The sequence below is a fragment of the Nematolebias whitei genome, chromosome 14 (assembly GCF_014905685.2).
Source record: "Nematolebias whitei isolate Nwh7 chromosome 14, NemWhi1, whole genome shotgun sequence".
Lineage (NCBI taxonomy): Eukaryota > Metazoa > Chordata > Actinopteri > Cyprinodontiformes > Rivulidae > Nematolebias > Nematolebias whitei.
The window spans coordinates 38,735,701-38,757,907 of record NC_056511.1 but is presented as its reverse complement, the minus strand read 5'-3'; the positions used below and the strand labels follow the sequence as shown (position 1 = coordinate 38,757,907).

The following is a 22,207-nucleotide window of genomic DNA, read 5'->3' as shown; positions in this document are numbered from 1 at the left end:
ATATATATATATATAATGCAGATTTTGTGTCTTAATTTATTTTTTTTGAAACTGGTCCATGACATTGCACAGTACCTTGAAAGTCCAGTTAACCGAAATACAATTTGTATAGTTTAATTCTAATTTATTGTGGCCAGAACATGTTAAAAGGCACTTTAAGTAGGTGTCATGGTTAGTTATGCGTCATGAGTTAGCAAAAACTAAAGTGAGCAGTAGTTTGAAAAAGACTTGAATCTTTTAAATTAAATTTTGTTGCGTTCTTTGTACCTGCATTACAGCCTGGGTTCACGCTTGCAGTGCCGCAATGCGATTGGCTATCAAAGTTGTCTATAATATGTCGGGACAGCTGATTGGCCAAACTGAGGGAAAAAGAGGCGGGGCTATTCTTGCGGGTCATGGAGGATAAGGAGCTCGTGCGCGTCCAATTGTGTGTGGCGCCTGTAGAGAGAGGCGGAGGGAGCGCTTTACTGCAGTGTCACTATATTTCTGCACCACTCATCAAAACTCTGCGGCAAGCAGACCAGAGCTTTTGGGGCACTTATTTCGGGTGCTAATAATTCCTCCAATATATAAACAGACCGCGTAGTCTTATATTTCTACGTTAATTTAGATCTTTTTTCGCGCGTGCTAAGTGGTCGAGTAAGCTAGTTTCTTAAAATCGCCGGCGACAGAACAGAGTCTGGGCAATTGTTACAGCCTATTTGAAAGGGTTTTAAGGCTGACACATAAATTCAGGACACCATGGCAAAGGATGGAGACAAAAGCGAGTGGAAAGAGTACGTGTGGAACCCCAGAACCAGGGAGTTTCTGGGCAGAACTGCGAGCAGCTGGGGTGAGTACCGAGCAGCTACAGCAATGCAGCAAACATGTTCCCCCGGCTCTAACAGGTCGCTGCCACGGAGGGTTCAACCTTTATTACAATAAAATAAAATAAAAAAGATGTTCTGAGTGAAGTGACTCGTCTGTCGCTGTCCAGCACAGACAGACAGGCAGGCAGGCGGAGAGAGCGTGGTGCTGAAATCTGACTGCGGCACCGCTTCCTGCAGGAACCGGTGTCGTGCCACATTTGGTATCCCCGAAATAATCTGACACCAGCATATTTTGCCCCTGTCTGTCAGAAATCCTTAACCCTGATCCTTCCCCTTGTGCTTTGTACACATTTATTTATTCTTACTGTCCACTCGGCTTGAATACAAGTACCACAAATATATATATATATATATATTTTATTTATTTATTTTTGATTATATCTTTGTAAAAGTTGTGCTTGAATCAGTTTGCATGCATGCAGTTTTTGTCAAAGTGTGCTCTCAACATGATGTCACCCCACCCCCCCCTCCACCCCCAGCACCATCATCATCTCTTTTCCCCCCCTGGAGGCTGTGAGGGAATATTCAGTTCCAACCACCTTTCATGCCACAGAGAGCGCCTGAAAGATTCATGAGCCAACGGGGCGCATATGGCTCTGTTCTAATGAACACTGGAGCATTTTAATCTGGGTAAAGCCCAAGGCCAAATGCTATTTGTATCACCCTCAACCCGGCCCCTCCCAGCGCCTGTGAATGAGTGAGGGATTTAATCCTAATCTAATGATTTCATTGGCTGTAGAGGACAATATCAATTCAGGACATTCTGGGAAAAGGAAAAGACTTCAGAGAACTTTCTTTTTATTCCGTTAACTGGAGACCTGTTCGCTTCAACACTCTGTTGGAGTACTGAAAGTTGTTTGCACTTATGTTTTATCAAATGACACCTCTACACAATAACAGAAGAGTTTAAAATAATTGATTCTTGCTGGAATCCCTTCAGCGTTCAAATTTAATCCAGCTCTGTGCGTCCCAGGTGCTCAAAGGTCTGGTGGCCTTTTTAATCTGTGCTCTCGGAGCCTCGTTAACGAGACTATTTCTGTTGTAGGTTACCACACAGGACTGCTAAACTTGGCATTTCACTCATAGGCTCAACTTTAACAACCAAGAGCAGCTGGTAGAAATCACTTTTTTATGAAAAGATTAATTCAAATTGTCCTTTTTTAAAAGATTTGACTGAGCTTGCCGTCCTCTCACACGGATGAATGGTGGTTCAAAGCACTGGATCAAAGGCTACTTTGAGGATGAAACACAGCACGAGTCTTTGCGTGTTCTGCTTTGTGTAAAGAGCGGTAATGAAATTTAAAATAAAGGAGAGGTTTGAAGCTGAACGCTGCCATCTGATGGAGCATGGACTTGAAACAGGGCTGATTAGATTTTCTGCTCGCGGGGCTTTCAGAAACGAAACAAAGAAAAGTACACAGAAAAATAGGACTATATATCTCCTCACTGTGTCAGCACTTACAGTAACAATCCATACTGTAAACGGAGTGATGCAAACTTTTATTTTCAGTTCAGACTGGTCATTAGCTAATCAGGATGCCAACCTCTTTCCATTACTGCCGAAGAAAGAACAGGATGCCGAGCCATCCTAAGCTGTGTTTGGCTAATAAAACTGGGCTGAAAGGGAGATGCTTCACTCTCCATCATCAGTAAACCTAACACCCTTTTTGTTTCTGGGGATAAAGCCACCCGCTCTGTCTCCCCCATGTGGTGTCATGTTCCCAGTTAGTACAGCCTCTCCCCCGACTGTCAACGGAAAATGTTTCAGCACTTTGTTTGGTCTCGTTTCCGTTCTCTTGCTGCTCTGTGGTTCTGATGCTGCGTGCATATTTCAAAACGCACTCACTTACACTTAGCTGCTTCATTTTGACTCACAATGGGACATGCAAGCTATAAATCCTTAAGACGCCCAGTTATGTTCGGTCCTCTTTTTTTTTTTTAGATTGGTTTCTCCCGAACATCTCGCTGTGGATTACTGCCTGTGTTGCTGTGTGAGGAGGCAGATGTGACGCTGCTGCTGAGGGAGCGCCTTGCTCAGGGGCCTTCCAGCAGATATACAGGGTCAGGGCGCTCAGCTGCGTCGCAGCGCTGGCCTCAGGTGTTGATGCGTCACTGGAAATTCTATTTCTGTCCTCTTTAAAGCAGCTGCTCAAAAGTATGTGATGCTTCCAAGTACAAAATGTCTCATCGTTGGATTATTGATAGATTCCCCTTGATGACGGAGGAAAATGATGATTTGCAGTCTTCCTTTCTGTACTATGAAAACCATCTAAGTATTTGACCAGTTCTCCCAGGGTTTCCTCACATTCTTCTCCCTAAATATCACCACATTTATCGTTCTTATCCCTCTGATAGCTGGGAACCTTTATTTCAGATGTCAGATTTTTAGGTATTTGTCATCTACATGTTAGACATGGAAGAATATAATGTGTCTCCCTGGCTAGCTTAAAATAAACAACCTGAGCACCTAAAGTCCTGCAGTACACTAAGTCCAGAGGGCAGCTTATGGTACTGAGTTCATAAGCTTCACAGCTTCATGGAAGAAGCTGTTCCTCAGCCTGGATGTCCAGGCTTTGAGGCTGCACCACCTTCTGCCAGAGGGAAGGAGAGTGAATATCCACTTTTATGTCCTTTGCTCTGCTTCTGCATTTGCTATGGAAATGTTCTCTGGTGCAGCGATTCCAAAATGTTCAGGTTCTGACCCACAAAATAACACAAGTGAAGACTTGTGACTGCAGCTACTAATAGGAACTGAAACAAAAAGTATTTTTGATCATTGTTTAACTGCGTTTTCAGGGTAGCCAGTGCCTCGGTTTTGTAATCCTGAGGCTGTGGGTTCCAGGTTGCATCAAAAAAGGCATCCGGCGAAAAACAAACGCCAAATCTTTCACGCAAGTTTCATTCACTGTGGTGACCCCTGAAGAAGGGAGCAACTGAAAGAAAAACATGACTGCCGTTTTTATATTTTAAAACAATTGTGACAACAAAAACTTATATTAGCAATCATTAATATTTGACTTGATTTCTGGAAATCATCTTAAGATGCCGCACTTGTTGTTTCCCAGCCCACAGTGGGAGTGAGTGCGTTTTAACTTCTTTGTGGCTCATGTGAGGTCATCAGACATGTGCAGACCTGAATATTTGGCTCTTTCTCCTCCATTGATGAGGGTGGAGGAGGAGTGTAAGCTCTCCTGAAGTCCACAATCATCTCTTTTAACTTTGCCACAGTGATGCTCTAGTCATTCACCGTACACCAATCAGCAGACTCCTCTGCTTCCTTCCTATCCGTAGACTCATGATCACTCATCGTTGTTGAAAATCAATGTAATGACTGAAGTTTCATCTACCATCTTCACATGATTTTATATATATATATATATATATATATATATATATATATATATATATATGTACAGTATATTTATATCTATATGTCCAAGAATGTATAAGGAATGTAGGTATGAAACCACAGTTTATAATTTTCCCATTTAATTGACAAAATTATTTTATTTTAAAGCTGTATTCTGCAACGGAATAAATATTTAGCACCACAGTGAGTTATTGATGTAATAAAAAAAGCAAACAGTCCAGGTTATTGAAGAGTTCTTGTTCAAACATTAATGTTACAAACACAATATTTACATTTAATAAGCCCAAATCAATTTCATTAGCAGTTTGGATGTAGGATCGTTCATTATAAAACATGTCGGCATAATTCTGACTTAAACTAGATATTTTGAAAGCCTTTGACTCAATCACTCAACATTTTGAAAATGTGAATCTTTACAAAAAATAAACAAACAAGATTTCTTTTGCATGATAATAAATTAAGGCTCTGCTTACTGATGCCTGTAGATGAATACTTGTAGGTTTAGTTTGGAGTGAAATAGAAAGATTTATCAAATATATAATTAATCAGAAGTTTGTCAGATAAATAATTCTCCCAGTTCTTTATGGATACTCACTGGTTGTTTAGATAACAACCCAGTAGATTTAGTCCTAATCTTTGAAACAGTTATGTCTTGGTGTTTTCACTTTTTAAAAATATAACTGTAAATAATTGATTACTTGTGCTTAGTCCATGTTAAGACGCAGTAAATCTCTGTTTGAGTCGACGTTTGGTGAGAGTAAAGAGCTTGTGAATGTACTGGATTCATTCGTTCTGTTTTTATGTTGTCCTGCAGTAATAACACACCTCTGCCTTCTGTTTGTGTGCAGGTCTCATTTTCCTATTCTATTTAGTTTTCTACCTCTTCCTGGGCGGCATGTTTGCTCTCACTATGTACATCATGCTGCAGACACTCGATGACCACAAACCGACCTGGCAAGACAGACTCTCCACACCAGGTGCATAAGATTTAAGCCGAGTGAATAGGCCTGTCGCAATAAACAATAAATCATTTAATCGCATGATAAATGAAAATTATCGACCTCATTTTCATTTATCATTTCTTCGTGTCTCTCTTTCTACTGAAGACACTGGATGACAAAAAGCTCAACTATGGTGTTCTTCACTGACCCCTCCCTTTCTTTTTTCTTTTTAAAATCTGTTTTAACCGTCCAAAATCACATTTTTGGATCATTAAAAGCAGCTAAGCTGAGAAGCTAAGCTATGAGCTAAGCTAACAGGCCGACCTCGGGGAAAAAAACACCGTCTTGTCGAAGCTCCAAAATTCCCGGTTGAAACCCGTGCCTTCGTGTAAAAAGTTGTTTTTCTCTGCAAAAAGAAGCTGACAACTTGTTTACCGATTTTTTTATTAAAAGCTTTGTGTGAAAAATGCTATGCTAAAGAGCTCAAATCAAACCGAGCGTCCGCCATTTTGAGAACTGACAAAAAGGAAAGAGAGACAGCCCATGTCATGTCAAGGGGCCTCCCTCCCATTTTTCTTAAAGAGACACACTGCTCGTTCCCTCACTATCCATCCTTTGGTTCAGACAGTCTTATACTGCCATCCGGTGGTTGAAAAAAGACACTACACGCAAAACAAATTAACCAACATTTCTTCTTAAATTTGAGAATAATTACTAATTATTCTCAAATTTCAAACAATATTATCGTTTATCGTAATAATTTCTGAGACATTCACCCAGCAAAATGTGTTATCGTGACAGGCCTACGAGTGAGCACCTGTATCACTCTGTATCAACATTTTCTGACCGTCTTGCTGTCTCTCACAGGTCTAGTGATCAGACCCCATGCGAGTGAAACTTTTGAGATTGTCTACACAATCCAGAACACCGAGAGCTGGGACATGTACGCTCAGGCGCTGGACAAGTTCCTGTCACGTAAGTCTGGCTCTCAGGCTCCGAGGGCTCACTGCTGTGGATTATCCAACAATACAGAATAAATAGTTTTTACCTTTTAACAGTGAGTGGGAGGTTGCCTTGCAGCAGGGTTTTAGTTGAGTCATAAGCCTTTGCAAACTAAGTAACCCCCACCCGCGCGCTGGCCTCCTCTTCCCTGCAGCCTACAACGACACCGTCCAGGCCCAGAAGAATAACGAGTGCACCCCTGGCCAGTACTTTCTGCAGGAGGACAGCGGCGATGTGAAGAACAACCCGAAGCGCTCCTGTCAGTTCAACCGCACCATTCTCGACGTGTGCTCTGGACTTGAGGACCGTTACTATGGATACCAGGATGGAAAGCCATGCATCATCATCAAGCTGAATCGGGTATGAAAGGAAAAGAGGGAAGGGAGAGGGATGCTGTTGCTAGGAGACATGGAGAGACTGAGAAAATAAAAGTGGTTAGGGTTGAGGAAGATATTTGTGTGAAGATCACAGCTGCAGGTTATCACACTCATCAGTGGCATCTGGTAAACACGGTCGCAGTGTAAAAGACTGCTTTTGTTTCTCTTTATTAAAAAAGTGAACATTGTTTCTTTGTCACCAGGTGATTGGGTTAAAGCCGGGACAAAATGGACAGGCTCCATCTATCACCTGTGGCGCGAAGGTAATCCCTCTGTCTGTCACAACGAACACTGAAGTTAGCTAGCTGTTGTGCCTCTATCTCAACTACGGTGTTCCACTCATTGTTCTCCTCCATTTTCTCTTAAAGTAATAGTTCAGATCGTTTGAAGTATGCGTTTGAGGAAAGGTTGTCAACAATTACTATCTTACCTGCCGTTCAGTTTGACGTAGTTTAATTGTGACCTGACTCACGAGCTAACGCTAGTCTCAGCAGGGCCAAACCAAAAGTGGATTGACTATTTGTTCTTGGTACTGCTCCGTAACGCCAATGACAAAAGTCTGATAGCCGTTTGTGGCAACACAGTTTTATACACCTAGCTGTCAACAGTCGCATTATAAGTTTATTTTGATGGAAACTAGGGATGCACGATATTATAGGCTTGATATCGGTATCGGCCGATATTAGTGTTAAAGCTAAATATCGGCCATTCCATCAAAATAATCACAGATATAAAAGGTGCTGTTTTTGTATGACAACCCAGTGACAAGGATGTCTGCAGCGGCAGCACAACCTGATGACGTCAAGCACCTACCTGATCTCACGGCGGAGAGGAAGAAGTCAAAATGTCTGCCGTGTGGAAGTTTTTTTCATTGAGGATATCGAAGATTTATGGACTACGTTGAGCCTCGCTACATCGTCCCCAGTTTGAGATATTTTTTCCGACGTAGCCTTACCCGCGTTACAAGCCATCAATTTTGACGTCATTGAGAAGCTAATAGCCGATAGCACTTGGGTGAGTTTTACTACAGACTTTTGGATGTCGTGTTAGCCCCGTTAGCATGATTAGTCTTATGGAACAATGGATAGACAAAAACTTTGATCTTAAAAAGTCTGTCCTTCATGCACAAGAGTGCAGAGGATCCCACACTGCAGCTAGGAACCTAGAACAAGCCTCCACAAGTGAGACAGCATCACAGGTGACTAATGCTAATAAATAACATTTAAAACTTTTCATTTAATATAAGTTAAAGTGCTGTACATATAATATGGCTGTTACTGAATATATGTCACCAGCTCTTACAGCTGTTACACAATTTTTGTAGCAAATAAGCCTAAATAAGAGGGATATGTTCTGACAAAGGAAGGTATATAAAATATTGGTATCGGCCAAATGAGTTTTAACATACCGGCATATCGGATATCGGCCAAAAATCCAATATTGCGCATCCCTAATGGAAACAATGTTCCTGATAGTCACGCTGCACCAGTGCTACAGGTATAGTTGCTGATATTTGTGCATCCAGATAACCACAGAATACCATGTAAGTATCCATGTAATGTGAAACTGTAGGAAATGTAAAGAGTAAAAACACAGCAATCAAAAATTAAGATTTGAGCCGTTTTAAACTCTATTTTCTCAAACTGAGGTCGTTCAAAGAGTTACAGTATTTGCGAGATGTTAAGTGTTGAAAACCTTTCCACGGGACCCCACTTCAAAAGAACTGAACTGTCTATGCATTATCTGTATCGTTTCAATCACATTTACAATCCATGTCATTTCTGTCTTCTCTCCATCATGTTGCATTATTATTTTTTTTACCTCTCAGAAATACAAAGTTGGCAAAGATGAGTGGGTAAGAGCAGGTCGGCTCCTGTCTTCTCTAGAGTTTAGTTGATATTTATCGTTAGAAGTGGTCCAGACTGTAGTCACGCCTGCACATGGATGTGGCTGCAGGTAGTATTTTCATCCGCCCGTCGAAGGTGAACGTATTCTCCATCCGTCCCTACGTAATCTTTCTCTTGTCCAGCCCAAAACTTCTGATCCACTCAAGATAATTTAATGAAACTTCAAACACACATGCATTATCACTAGATAGAGTGTGGCATACATTTTTCATCACCCCAGCTTCAAGGTCAATGTCAAATGTTCTACAAACTATTTGCTTGTCTGGACCATTGCTATAGATTACTGTGTAATAGTTTGCTGACGGACGTATAATGTGCCGTATGCAGTACTCTTGTAGTAATCATACTGCTGAAGTAGATGGTGGATTGGTAAACATAAATCAGACAAAAGGAGACTATAACTGATGAAACTGCTTTACTCCCCCAGAGAGATGACTCTGACAAAATTGGGGAGTTGGCCTACTTCCCTCCAAATGGCACTTTCAACCTTATGTACTACCCTTACTACGGCAAGAAAGCTCAGGTGAGTCTTTAGATCGGATCACGATAAAGTGTTAACATTTCCACTAATAATAATAATAATAATAATAATAATAATAAGAGTCCATGACAGATTGCTGATTCTGGGATGTTTCCAGAGTTGAATAGAAGTGCACATTTAAATCTGGTCCTTTGACCTGTTCCTGCAGGTGAACTACTCTCAGCCTCTGGTGGCAATCAAGTTCCTGAACATCACCGTCAACGAGGACGTCAACATCGAGTGCAAGGTCCACGCCAACAACATTCCCATCGGAAGCGAAAGAGACAAGTTTGCTGGGAGGGTGTCGTTCAAGCTGAGGATCAACAGCAACATCTAGTTTGACCCGCCCAACTCTCATCCCGTCCACCATGAAAAGCAACTTTCTTCATTCTCTGCAGCACTGCACACACAGAAAACAAACCACAGCATTCCCACTTTTTTCCAAGTTGTTTACACCCCCTTTAACGTTTATTTTTAGTTTATTTTTTCTTTTAAAGGGGGAGAAAATGGTGCGACAAGATGAGACAAGAATACAAAAAAAAGGTGGTGATGCTGTCAGTATTTCTGTCAGTGGGCAACCAGATGATTTATTTTCTGTAAATTAGTTTGAGGTGACATCTATTTATACTGCATGAAAACCTAAAGGGATATTTAGGGTGTGTTTCCAAAGTTTTAGGGATCAGCGACATTACCGGAGAAATGCTGCTTACCTCCTGCCGCCTCCTTGCAGAGTATCCATCTATATGAAAAAACATACAAATTAAAACTCAAAAATATCTACAGTATTTATTCTAACCTCATATCAGCGAGTCTACTTTGTTGCACTGAAAAGATCCAACCAGCCTGCGTGTGTCTCGGTGGACGGACGCAGAGATGAAGCCATTTGCATGTGTGCCGTCTTTAGTGTGCGCCGCTCAGTTTGAAACGAGGCGATGGGAAATGACCACCAGGAGGTAGGACCGGTGATTAATACAGGGGAGTGCGTGTGTTTGCGTGTTACATTTACAGATTTCATTTCTTACTGTAGGTCGGGAAGTTGCATGCAATGTGCAATACTCATTAAGAGGTAAACGAACGCTTGTGTCCGTTCACTGCTGTTAAATCATTCATTCTGATTTTCTGTTCTGATTAAAACACACAACACTCGTTTAGTTTGTTCATCTAGGCACTAAACTGATATCGATAAAAAGCCATACGTCAGTCATGCTTCGACCTTTTGGAAACGTCTCTTTCGAGTCCAAAAGGCTACTTGAATTAGCTAGCGCTCCTTTTTGTAACCCAATCATGCGTCTGAATGTCAGAAAAGAGTACAAAGTTGAGTTTTTGCTGACGTTTCCTATTCCTGTATGATAAACTTCCTAAAGTTAAACCAAAACTTTTTATTTTGTGTGTATATTTTAATTTAAATATTTAGAGTTTTATTTTTCATTGTGTGTTTTGCATCCGTTTGTACCAGAAATAGGTGCCGTTTTCTTATTTTTGATTGTTTTGATTTGAAGGTGTGCTTTTCTTGTTGATTTTGGTAAAGCTATTTACATTTCTGAGAGGAAGGAGGACGGGTTTTATTTTTTATTTAGTTTTTAATAAGAATTTGTAGTTCTTTTTGAACAAATTATTACTTCATCTGAGTTTTTGATGTGTCTGCTTGTAGAAAATGACAAACTACGGAGATGACCACAAAGAAAATCTTGTTTGTTTATTATTTGTTTGTTTTATCTTTCTGCTTTTGCTTTATTTTCAAAGAAAAACCCATCATGATGAGTTGACGACCAGCATCACCCCCATTCAAATCACTCCTGAGTTTGGTGCTGGACCTACACAGCTAATAATCAAGATACAGGAATGTACTGAAAAGGTTTCATTGGCTTTATTTATTTATTTATTTTTGTTCCAGCTGTGCACTAGAAGGGTTTAGGCATGTTACCTTGACCAATGGTAGATGTTTTGTATATTATTTATGTAGCATTAAAGGTAGATTTTTGCACTCTGTGGTGCAAAAGATGTATCTAAAGGATCAAAAATCAACTTTAGGGTACAAACAATTTAATTTAGGTTGTAAAAATCTAAAGTACACATAAATTTACCATAGGGAGCAAAAATTAATCTTGGTTTACAAAAATTGCTCCTTAAGGTACATAAATATCGTTAGAGTGAAAAAAATCTATCTTGGGTTACAAAGAAATCTACTTTAGTTTGCACAGTTCAGTTGTAGGGTTAAACACAATTGTACCCTGATGCAAAAATCAACTTAAGGGTTCAAAATAGACACGTCAGGGTTTAGCAATTAACCTTAGGTACAAAAAAAAATACTTTATGATGCAAAAACAACATTATATTATAATATATGAACCTCAGGGCGCAAAAGTAATCTAAGCATAGAAAAATGTTGCTTAAAGTACAAAAGTAAACTTTTTAAGAGTACAAAAAATGTACTTTGGCTTACAAAAATCAACATTATGGTGCATAAAATGTGCCTTACAAAAAAATGTACCTTGGGTTACAAAAATCAGCATTATGGTACATAAAATGTGCCTTACAAAAATGTACCTTAAGGTAGATTTTTGCAAACCTAGGCTACAAAAAATATGTATCTCAGAGTGCAAAAATGTGCTTTTAAAGAAAGAAAGAAACATACCGTAGTTCAGTGTTACAGCTGAAGCAATACAGACCTATGTATGTACCTTTATGTACCTTGGTTTTTACCTGTGTAAAGTGGACACTGCTGGGCAGCCTCCTTAAATTGTTTAAAAGAAGTGAAACAGGCCTTTAGATTAATCTAATGGCAGAGCTCTTAAACTCATGAACTGGAAGTGATTCAGTCTGATTTGACGTCTGAATTTGATTGTTCTCGGTGCTAAAACAATAATCTCACTTCAGTCCAAATGAGAACTCGTTATCTGAACCAGATTTGACAGAATGAAGAGCATAACTAAACCTAATTTAGTGATCTGAACTTGATCTAATTTGTACAGAATGCTGCAACAGCCTCTTTGTTTTTAGCTTTTCATGACTCCCCTGACCCGCCCCCATGCATCTCTCCCCTGCAACACTCACTTAATTTCACGGTAATCTCTTAATCTGGTCAGATAATCCAGAGCAGGCACGATGAACTTCTTTACCCTACTTTTGTTGATCCTCCTCCTCCTCTGCACCTCGGTCGCCCGGTTCACGTCTTCAAAATGTCCTCCTGTCTTTATATGTTCTGTCAGTTATTTGAGACCACAAAGCACCTGAGTAAACATTAATCTTCTCAAAGATTCCTTGTTCAGCCAAAGAGGTTGATCATAACTTCAGGTTGTGTGTGTTTGTACCGCACAGAGACGCCATCAGGAGCAGATGTGAGCACGACTATCCAGCTGTAAGGTCGTGTGTTCACATCAGGGTCATGTCTCCACATCTGGACAGTGCCTCCTGGTGGAGTCTCCAGTGTCTCAGAATGTGTCTCCATTTATGTCTTGATTTATCGGGGAATTGTTGAGGTGTTGTCGAAAAGCAATATATTTATTTCCTCTGCAGATGTGCATATTTAGTGGGGAGGTTGTAATAAAATGGGTGCAACGTGTGTCATCGTGAGGTTCAGGCAATATTCAAGCGAAGGCTTTGTTTATAAAAGCGAGAGAATGTATGAGCTCAGGCTGCGTAGATTCAGGAGAGCTACTTCACGAAAACAAATCAAAGCATCTATTTGTTTAGATACACTTTTTAAGTTTAATTATATATATGTATTTGAGCTTTTGAAGCTTGCAATCAAAGTTCCACTAGGACTTAACCCTCAAAGCACTTTCAAAACTAAAAATGTGCACAGTGTCGGAAAGAAAAAAGGCAACGTTTCATGTTTAAATAGTGAATAAAAGCAAGAAGCATCATTGCTTGCACACGTCTTCTTAAAGTTCAACTGCACTGTCGCTAAGGATTGTGGGTAAGGGATTGTTTCAGAGATCAAATTTTGAAACTGGTTATAAATTCTCACCCAAATGGCTGAAAATGTTTTTATTTTTTATCGCTCTGTCCGTATGTATATTTTTGCTCATATTTATTGCAAATGAAAATAGAGAAAATAATAAATGTCATTTAAGGGAATTGATCTTTATGGTGCCTCCTCTGTCATTTCTCGTTTAGTTTCTTTTGAACTAAATCGTCATGAAAGGTTGAGATAAAGTCAGAGCAATTATATGTTTTTCTTGGCAAATGCATGAAGTGACTTCAGACACATTTAATCTGCATCACAGCTCGGTAATCCTCAGCACCGGTGGAGATTAGGGGGAGAGTTTGAAGACGTTTTGCTGTATGGTTTATAAAAAAAAACTTAACAAAAGATTTGACTTGTGACGTGATAACCATCCATCCATCATCTTTCGCTTGTTCTGATGTCGGGTCGTGGGGGCAGCAGCTTGAGCAGGGAGGTCCAGACATCTCTTTCCACAGCCACCCCTTCCAGCTCTTCTGGGAGGACTCCAAGGCGTTCCCAGGCCAGTCGAGAGACATAGTCTTTCCAGCCTGTCCTGGGGCTTCCTCGGGGTCTCCTCCCAGTCGGACATGCTCGTGCCCAGGGAGCATCCTTATCAGATGCCTGAACCACCTCAACTTGCTCCTCGACGTGGAGGAGCAGTGGTTCTACTCCGAGTCTCTCCCTGATAACTGAACTTCTCACCCTGTCTTGTGAACAAGACCCCGAGATATTTGAACTCCACTTGAGGCAGAACATCGACCAGAAGAGAACAATCCAACCTTTTCTGACTGAGGACCATGGCCTCAGATTTGGAGGTGCTGATGCTCATCCCAGCCGCTTCACACTCGGCTGTGAACCGCTCCAGTGAGAGCTGAAGATCACGGCACGATGACGCCAACAGGACCACATCATCTGTGATGCGATAAAAATGTCTAAAGAACTGTAAAGGAAATGTTCACTTTGCTACATAAATCTCAGATCTTGTGAAGTTGTGTTCTGTGGAAAAACAATAAGAACAAATAATATCTTACCTGTTGTAAATAGCTCCTTAAACAACCTCTGTTTGCAGCAGGGGTGTGCAGTCCTGGTCCTTGAGGGCCTCTGTCCTGCATGTTTTACATGTTTCCCTGCTCCATCACACCTGACTCAATGGTTCAATTCAATTCAGCTTATTTATATAGCACCAAATCACAACAAAGTTGTCTCAGGGTCTTTACAGGAACATTCACATACATAAAAGCCAATTAGTAAAGTTCTCTATCTAAGGAATCAGCAGACACGTTGAGTCTTGGTTTCGTTGCAGTCTCCCATCCTGAGCAAGCACAGTGGCAACAGTGGAAAGGAAAAACTCCCTTTTAAAAGGAAGAAACCTCCAGCAGAACCAGGCTCAGGACAAGCGGCCATCTGCTTTGACCGGCTGGTTTGAGAGGACAGGAAGGAGAGACAGATGAACACAGAATGGAAGGTCCAGGTATAGGTCCAAGTGTCCCTGAAAAGCAAAAAAAAAAAAAAAACACGTTAAGGATAGAAAAAGTAATTACAAATGTTGAACAGAGTAAGTAGACAGTAGTAGAGCATGGTTCAATCAACTCTTCATGTTCTGCAGAAGATAAGGTCCTGTAACGTTATGACAGTGTTCCTTAGGGGGAAATCAACAACCTTACAGCTTAAAAATACTATTTTTAAAATACTTTTTCCACAATAAACCAGTCAATCAGTAGAGCTATCTCAGCCTGAAATAAGTATATATATTTTTAATATTTTAACACTTTAAGGACCTTTTAAAGCTCCACATTCCAGTTTTTGCTTTAAAAAAAAAAACTGACAAATTATTTATTTGATGGCAATTTTTGAATCATCTAGTCCAGAGGCTCTGTAGGTGGAGATCCTTCAGAAACCTGGAGGTGCTCGAAGAACGATGGAGGAGCCATAAGGAGCTCTGCTCTCTTCAGAAGTACCAGCGCAGGCCTTGGCTGGGATCAGCTCTGGATCTTCAAAAGGTCCATCTATCCAAATCCTGGATGTTTCTACAAGAGTTCAGTCAGACGATGCAGGGATTGTCTCATGGTGAGCAGGGTTGGACTGGGTGGTATCACCAGACCTTAGACAAATGCTATTTTTTAAGCTTTTATCCAGCGGTCAGTTTTTTGTCAGCAATTAGCTAGTTGTTGCTGCTGATATTTAATGTTGCACAAAACTCTAAAACTATGCAAATATTGGTGCCATGTGAAAAGAAGCTGTTTTCAAATGGTGCCAATCCACTTTGATCTTGGACTCATTTGGACTTGTCATTAACTTGTTGGTCAGAAAAAAAAATATTCTTTCAAGCTGAGGTCTGTCCAAAAGCTGTCCTCTCTTGCAAACATCACATGACCCCGCTTCTGAAGGTCACATCTGATTTTTTTAAGTCTCAGCAGATCAAGTGAATAGAAATCTGCATCATTCAGTTTTTCACAGGTCAAAGTTCACTAGTATTGGCTGTTCCCTTCTTCAGGGGTTGCCACAGTGAGCAAACTCACATGAAAGATTTGGCAATTGTTTTGTGCCGGATGCCCTTCCTGAAGCAACCGGGGCTCGAACCTGTAACTTCAGAATTACAATGGCACTGACCTCCAAGCTACTGCAGCCTCCGGTCAAAGTCCACTCTGCTTGACATAATTGTTCAAGCTGTGCTGACTCATATAACAGAACTGAGTGACGCCTGACAGGCTTAAAGGTGAAGTGAACGTCCACTCTGCTCCTGCCTCCTGTTCCATCTGAGCTTTTCAAGCTCCGTCTTCTTTTATCTTTTTTTCTGGAAGAATGAACTCTACACAGAAAGGCTGGATTAGGCAGCATTAGAGGTACTTGAGGGTTTAAAATAGTTTGGTGCGTGATATTCTCCATGAGGTGCATGATCTTTATCTAAACCTATGTTTATATCTATAAATAATCATCCTAAAACTTGGAATAGTCTAAAGCTTGTTCTTCAGTTAATAGATTACATCAAAGTGCAAAACGACTCAAGGTAAAGGTGCTGACTGACCCTCCCTTGGGTCAAAATGACCCACGAGGCCAAAAACTGAGGCTTTGTAGGTCATTTTGACCCAAAGGCAGCAGGAGGGTTAAACCCACTGCTTTGCCATCCATCCATCCATCCATCCATCCATCCATCCATCCATCATCTTTACCCACCTTCCTTTTGGGTCATGGGGGTCACTGGTGCCCATGTCCAGCAGACACTGTGGGGGACACCCTGGACAGGTTTCCAGTCCATCACAGGGACACATAGAGACAAACATCCATGCACTCTCTCACACCTAGAGACAATGTAGAGTTACCAGTCAACCTAACATGCATATTTTTCGTCTGTGGGAGGAAACCGGAGTACCCGGAGAAAACCCACACATGCACAGAGAGAACATGCAAACCCCACTCAGCCAGGATTTGAACCGGCGACCAGTTCGCTGAGAGGAAACAGCTCTACCAACTGAGCCACCGTGCTGCCCTCATTGCTTCACCAAGTAAAATCAGTAAATCAGTAAAGCTCCTCGGATGAGGAGCGAAACGTCTTCTGTTACAAATAAAGTCAAGTTGTTTTTTGAATTCACCAAGTAATTTAAAATGAGTCTGCAGTATCGCCCTCTGCTGGACACTTAGTTACACTACAACAGTTTAGCTGCTACCTGGAGAATATCAAAACTAAAAAAATAAAAAAATATAATAATAAAAAAAGGGCAAATATAAATACTTTTAGCCAAATAAATGTTTAATTATTCTGACCATGATACAAAATGTTTTAAAGCTCTGTAATGCTGACAGTGTAAGAGTCCACAGTGCTTTTACTGTGAAAGGCCTACTGTAATGGCACTTTAATTAGAAGTGATTAATATTGTGGCGCTAACACACCTGGAATGGGTTGAAGTAGGTCGATAAATTCAGGCGCATGAATTCCACATAATCAAAGAAAATAATTAATTACACTTTTGGGTCAGAGCAGACACAAACAGACATTTTACTGAATTCAACTTTTTAAGTTCATGTTATTTTAGGTTGCTGTGTATCAGATATTTTAAAGTGGGATTTCTGTAGAAAAGTTATGAACAATTAATATCATTCCTGTTATAGTTAGATCTTTGAACAATTTCAATTAGAAGAAAATAAGATTTATTCTGACATGACTGTCAAGCTAACAGCTAATCTGCGTGAGGCCAAAGCGAATGGTTTCCATCGTAAATCAACTCCATTCTCAAAAAAAAAAAAAAAAAAGCTGTAGTTCAGACAAACTATTTCATATTTCTTTACATTGTTGATAGATTTAGATTATTTGGTTATTCTAGCAGAAACAGGAAATTCCTGTGAGAAAAGCTAATACAGTGCTACAGCTAGTTAGCTGCTGCTAAGTACATTTACAATCATAAAACATTTGTAAATAACAATCCAATGCAAACATTTCAGCAATGTAAAGGGCTGGCATTTAGATTTTTTTTTAAATAGGAGCCATTTTAAGCCGCAAACAATCCACTTTGGTTTTTAGCTCTGCTCAGAATTGTTCTCTAATCTGGGTTGAATACAACTAATTCTCCAAAATGAGGTCATGAAAACAAAGCTAGTTAACATAAGTAAGATATAAATAGTTTACAATCTTTCTACAGAACCCCAGTTCAAATGCTCTGAGCCATTTTAAATCAATCACAGCCTGGGGGCCACTATCCTGCATGCTTTACCTGGTTCCTGCTCCACCACACCTCATTCGATGATTAAATCACCTCGTCTAGTTCTGTATAAACCTGTTAATCACCCATTGATTCAAGTCAGGTGTGTTGGAAAAGGAGAACGTCTAAAACATGCAGGATAGTGGCCCTCGAGGACCAGGACACCCCCTGACCTACATTATCATCAGTTGTCTTATAAACCTTCTCTAAAGAGAACTCAGTCGCTTGAATATTCACAGATTCACGTTATATTTCACATTTTGTTTGTGTGAAATGTCTAGATCCAGTGTCTGATTCCAAAGAGACTAGAGTTCAGTACAAAATAATGTACAACAGCAGCAGCAGGTCCCTTTTTAAGGCAAATCCAGCATGCCGTTTTCCTCCATGGCTCTCTGTGTCCTGTCATAAACCTCCCCGATGATCACAACCACTCTGTTCAACAGCACGCTCAGCTCCTCCTGGTTCTGCACGCACAGCAGCTTGAAGAAAAACCCCCTCTCCGGCATGGCGATGAAGGCCAGTTCTGCAGCCCTGCGGACGAGCCAGGTGTGGTGCTGGGCCAGCGTGCTTTGGTAGGCCTCTCGGCACAGCTCTGAGGGGCTCCTGAGGCGGCCGGCCCGCGGTGACTCCGCCAGCTTCTGCAGGAAGAGCTTCAGCCACAGCAGCGCTCGATGCAGCCGCAGGAGAGTCCGGCAGCCGGAGTCCGTCTGGTGGTGGAAGTCAACCACGGCTCGATCCAACTCTGACCTGATCATCGAGCGCACGGAGCGGTAGTCATCTGAGTGCTGTGGGGCCTTCAGAGGCTTCTTCTCTCCGGTTTGTGAGTTTATTATGTTCACGTTTGGGCCGAACTCTGCTTCAGGGCCCTCCTCAGACTGCAGGGCCAGCTGGCGGATCACTGTGGTCTTACTTTCTATTTCTGTGGATATCAGACTCACCATTGGGCCCAGAGAATCCATGAACCTGGAGTATTAACACAGAAACGCACGGGTCATCGTGCAGAACCATTCGTGACATAAGTTACTATGAATGCACGGTCTTACTTCACGAGCTCATCCCAGCTGGACAGATACGGCTGCAGCAGCACGTCCGAGGTGTGAACTGGAGCAGCCAGCAGGTGGGAGACCAGCACCGACGCCTGGAAGTTCTGGCCAGAGCAAATGGAGAGGACAGGGGGGTTCTTAACCACATCAGGCCCACTGCTGTTGGACAGATGGAGGACCTATAAATGGATAAATGTGTGTAAATGTAGGGGACAAAGGAGGAAAAGAATCTGATGTGGTTTCTTCTTTCACTGCACATCTGCTCCACTAAAGCAACATCGCAACGTGCAATGGTTTCTATACGAGCTGCTTGTGCACTTACTCTGTTAACCTGATTGTAACCTTTCAAGCAAGAATCCCAGTGGTAATCCAAACCTCCGTCTGCAGTGAAACGGCGTCAAAGGAACAAAAGCAAGGAATATAATTAGTAAAAGTATCGATTACGTCATTACATTTTCATTTAATGCCCTGTTCGTTTTTAAAGGTGGAGATTTACCATGAAAAATGTACCCAAATCTAGAAGGCATCACGTTATTAATTCTCTATCTTCTGTTTCATTTGAAAGCTTAAATGTTAAATTAAAAATGGAAACATCTTTCAGAAGAGAATCAAGACTACCATAAAAAAAAATCCTGAATTTAGATTTCTTTTTCCTCAAACTTCTGACTTTAATCTGTGAATTCTCAGAAGAGAAAAAAGTAAAAACTCAAGAATTTATTTTTTCTTTTACACCGTGGCCCTAATCCTTGTCTGCAAAAATCTATAATTTCCTGGATGAACTCCAAAGATTTAACAGTTTAGTGATATGATTGGACAGAGGATCATCAAGCAAAACCCAAAAGTCTGAGGAGTCCATCCTGACTGAGACGTTTATGCAAAAGACGATGCTGGAAATAAAATGGTGACGGTGAATTTTAAAACGTGATTCTGTTGAAACCAAAGACTGGTGTCAGAATGACCTCTAAAAGCAAAAGTCACAAATTTATGGTTAAAAAAAAATCTCACAGAATGTTAAAAGAATAAACCGCAAATCTTTATTTCCATTTCAGAACAATTCACAAACAGAAAGCATAATACATTCTCAAAAAAACAAAACAATATTTAACTTGAATCTTTTAGTTTTCGCAGCTCTGTCAACTCACCAGACATACTGGTTTTACATAAATGCTCCTATTTTGGTTCAACTTTGCCTTAGTTACACAAAAGTACCTTGTTTTCATTATTAGCATACACATCTGTTTTCCCTGTATGTCTTCTCTTGTTAACAGAAACTGATTAGGAAAAGGCGGATCTTTTTTTTTAAATTCCTGATTTGAATAAAAAAAAAATTAAACCTAAAGCTTGACAGGTTTTAGGATAAAGTCCCCATATTCACACCAATATTTCTATTAGGAATATTTGTAAAGAAAGTTCACTGTGTAAAATTCAAACTCCTGGCCCGTGCACAAAAATAGACTCTCTTACAGTGAGTTCTTGCCTCTCTTTAAGATTTATTTGACGTTCTTTATCATTTCTGTTAGAACAGTTGCAGTGATGGCTGTATTTTCTCACACCCTCGGCCAGCAGCTCCTCAGCGGACGAGAGCAGCGTTTGCAGCCACTTTACATAAACAAACATGTAAACAAAGCTCTGACCAGCACCTAAACGGTAAGAAAGTACTTGTGGGGGCAAAGCGCAGAACAGGTCAGCGGTGGGTGCGAGTAGACAAATGTGCCATTTTTGTCACGCACCCACATCAGCGAGACACGGCTTTGGTACTTCTCATGGACTATAATCCAGCCTTAAGTTGGAGCCCCACTGTGGGTCCTCAGTGTACAGATCAGAGACCTACGATATCAATACGTGCAACATCTGCTTTCAATACCCTAATGACACCTTAGCTCGCAGAAGCTTCTACTTTTCATGGAAAACAAGCTCTCAATAATTTCTCTGTGATGTTTGAAGAGGTCAAGTGAATTCAACCCAAAGACTGGTCTCAGGTCAGTTTCAGCCAGGTTCTATGACCTGCTGACTCCAAATCTGTTGACTTTGTGTCTGATAACATCTGTTCCGAGAACTGAAGCGTTCAAATCAAACCTAGATGATTGCAGAATATTCTCTTGGGATGGCTCTTCAACTGGGGGATGTGGTCTGGATGAGGACCCAAATGAAATCTTATCAGGACTCTGATTTTTTTTTTTGTAATTTTAGTTGAATCAAAAAAAAAAAACTTTATATTTTGGAATTACACAATCATGTTTCCTTTAAGTTGTGGTAACTCATTTTAGGTAATGTGATGAAAACCAGTGAGGCTGTTGCCAAAAATAAAAAAATAAAATAAAATAATAATAATTTGCATGTTTGTATTATGGACTTTTCTAGAGGAAATTTTATTTAGGTGCACCTTCAATGAATTTCAACGACACAATTCTGCTTTTTTGTGCTTTTTCCGGTCTCTTTTTGTTTTGTTTTTCCCTAGAAGATACTTTTAACATTTTAGTATACATTTAACTCACATAGAAAAACTGTGAAATCCCTTAAAATATGTCAGAAATGTATTTCTAACCTGCCACAGAATGTAACAAACCTTTAATTATAAGAGAGCCTATAAAAAAAAAAGTTTTGCTACTATGGACTAACATCTTAATCTTCCTAACAGGGTTATTATTTAAAAGCAGAGGTGGAATGTGAAAAAGGGGATCAGCTCTTGATCGAGAACAAGAGATCACATGATCACAGTTTCAGCATTTTTGGACCTTTGTTACAAAAAGATTCATACAAAAGTAGTCTTTTATTTTTAAGAGCTACATGTGAGAAAACTGTTTTATGTCTCACGGAAGACTTTTAGATGAAGCAAAAGCGTTTACCTTTGTGAAATTGAACCTTTTAATTATTCAACACAGTAATTCAACACTTTAAACCCCCTTCCCACACACACACACACACACACACACATACTCACAGAGCCACAGTGAGCCGAGGGACAGCAGCAGGACCAAGATAGCAGCAGCAGCCTTTCTCTTCACACCCATACTGAAGTCCAGTTTGGGGCTGCCGGTCTGCCTCTGATCCTTTTTCTGTCGTTTATCCTGGAATTCCTCAGGGCTTCACATGAGTGCTCGTCTCCTTTTGCACTGGCTGTCACCACAATCACTTTCTGCCAGACTCCTGCCTCTGACCCTCCCCGCCTCCTCAAATCTGTCATTCTCCTCCCCAAAACCTGAAATAAAACCGTCCGCCTGCCATTGCACCTCAGGGGGGAAAAAAGGATGAACTCTTCTTGTTTCTGTGTGTTTCTTTAGAGCTGCTTCTTCAGTTTGTGTCCGTGCACTCTTTGTCTCTCACTGATGTTGGAGTTGCCCGTCGCTCCTGATGCGTTGCTCAATCTGAGAGTCCAGAGATCAGCTGAGGGCGGCTGATAAGGCAGAGCCAGCTCAGCTTGTTCAGCAGTAACCTCCCTGCTCCTGATTCATTCTCTGCATGTATGTGCATGATATTCCTGGTCAGTCTGGGTGGGCAGCGAGCCCTCTCTTCTCCTCCCACACCCACCTCCACT

The 22,207-nt window shown here is 40.8% G+C and overlaps 2 protein-coding genes across 3 annotated transcripts; one reads left to right on the top strand and one right to left on the bottom strand.

The window, feature by feature from the left end:
* The first annotated feature begins 433 nt into the window (after nt 1-433).
* On the top strand, nt 434-10,147 carry atp1b2b (ATPase Na+/K+ transporting subunit beta 2b). 2 transcript variants are annotated; one of them, XM_037687543.1, is made up of 8 exons: nt 434-832; nt 5,088-5,216; nt 6,048-6,155; nt 6,337-6,542; nt 6,763-6,822; nt 8,388-8,414; nt 8,894-8,989; nt 9,156-10,147. In XM_037687543.1, the coding sequence occupies exons 1-8, from the start codon at nt 742-744 to the stop codon at nt 9,321-9,323; spliced, it is 885 nt and encodes a 294-aa protein (XP_037543471.1). In that variant the 5' UTR covers nt 434-741; the 3' UTR covers nt 9,324-10,147. The 2 variants fall into 2 exon arrangements, with proteins under 2 accessions (XP_037543471.1, XP_037543472.1); XM_037687544.1 differs by lacking the exon at nt 8,388-8,414.
* Nucleotides 10,148-17,917: 7,770 nt separating this feature from the next.
* Nucleotides 17,918-21,683, bottom strand: gltpd2b (glycolipid transfer protein domain containing 2b). Its single transcript, XM_037687542.1, has 4 exons — nt 21,614-21,683; nt 18,995-19,053; nt 18,673-18,851; nt 17,918-18,592 (listed from the first exon to the last, which is right to left on the bottom strand). Exons 1-4 carry the CDS (start codon nt 21,681-21,683, stop codon nt 17,983-17,985), a joined length of 918 nt encoding a protein of 305 aa, XP_037543470.1. The 3' UTR covers nt 17,918-17,982.
* Nucleotides 21,684-22,207: the final 524 nt, after the last annotated feature.

Bases quoted from the DNA above. Each gene is read 5' to 3' on its own strand.
- atp1b2b (XM_037687543.1), top strand. From the start codon at position 742: ATGGCAAAGGATGGAGACAAAAGCGAGTGGAAAGAGTACGTGTGGAAC. The intron at 6,156-6,336 runs GTAAGTCTGGCT...TCTTCCCTGCAG, and splicing joins GCTGGACAAGTTCCTGTCAC to CCTACAACGACACCGTCCAG. The intron at 6,543-6,762 runs GTATGAAAGGAA...CTTTGTCACCAG, and splicing joins TCATCATCAAGCTGAATCGG to GTGATTGGGTTAAAGCCGGG.
- gltpd2b (XM_037687542.1), bottom strand. From the start codon at position 21,683: ATGGGTGTGAAGAGAAAGGCTGCTGCTGCTATCTTGGTCCTGCTGCTG. The intron at 19,054-21,613 runs GTGAGTATGTGT...GTTTCACTGCAG, and splicing joins CCTCGGCTCACTGTGGCTCT to ACGGAGGTTTGGATTACCAC. The intron at 18,852-18,994 runs GTAAGTGCACAA...ATCCATTTATAG, and splicing joins GTTACAATCAGGTTAACAGA to GTCCTCCATCTGTCCAACAG.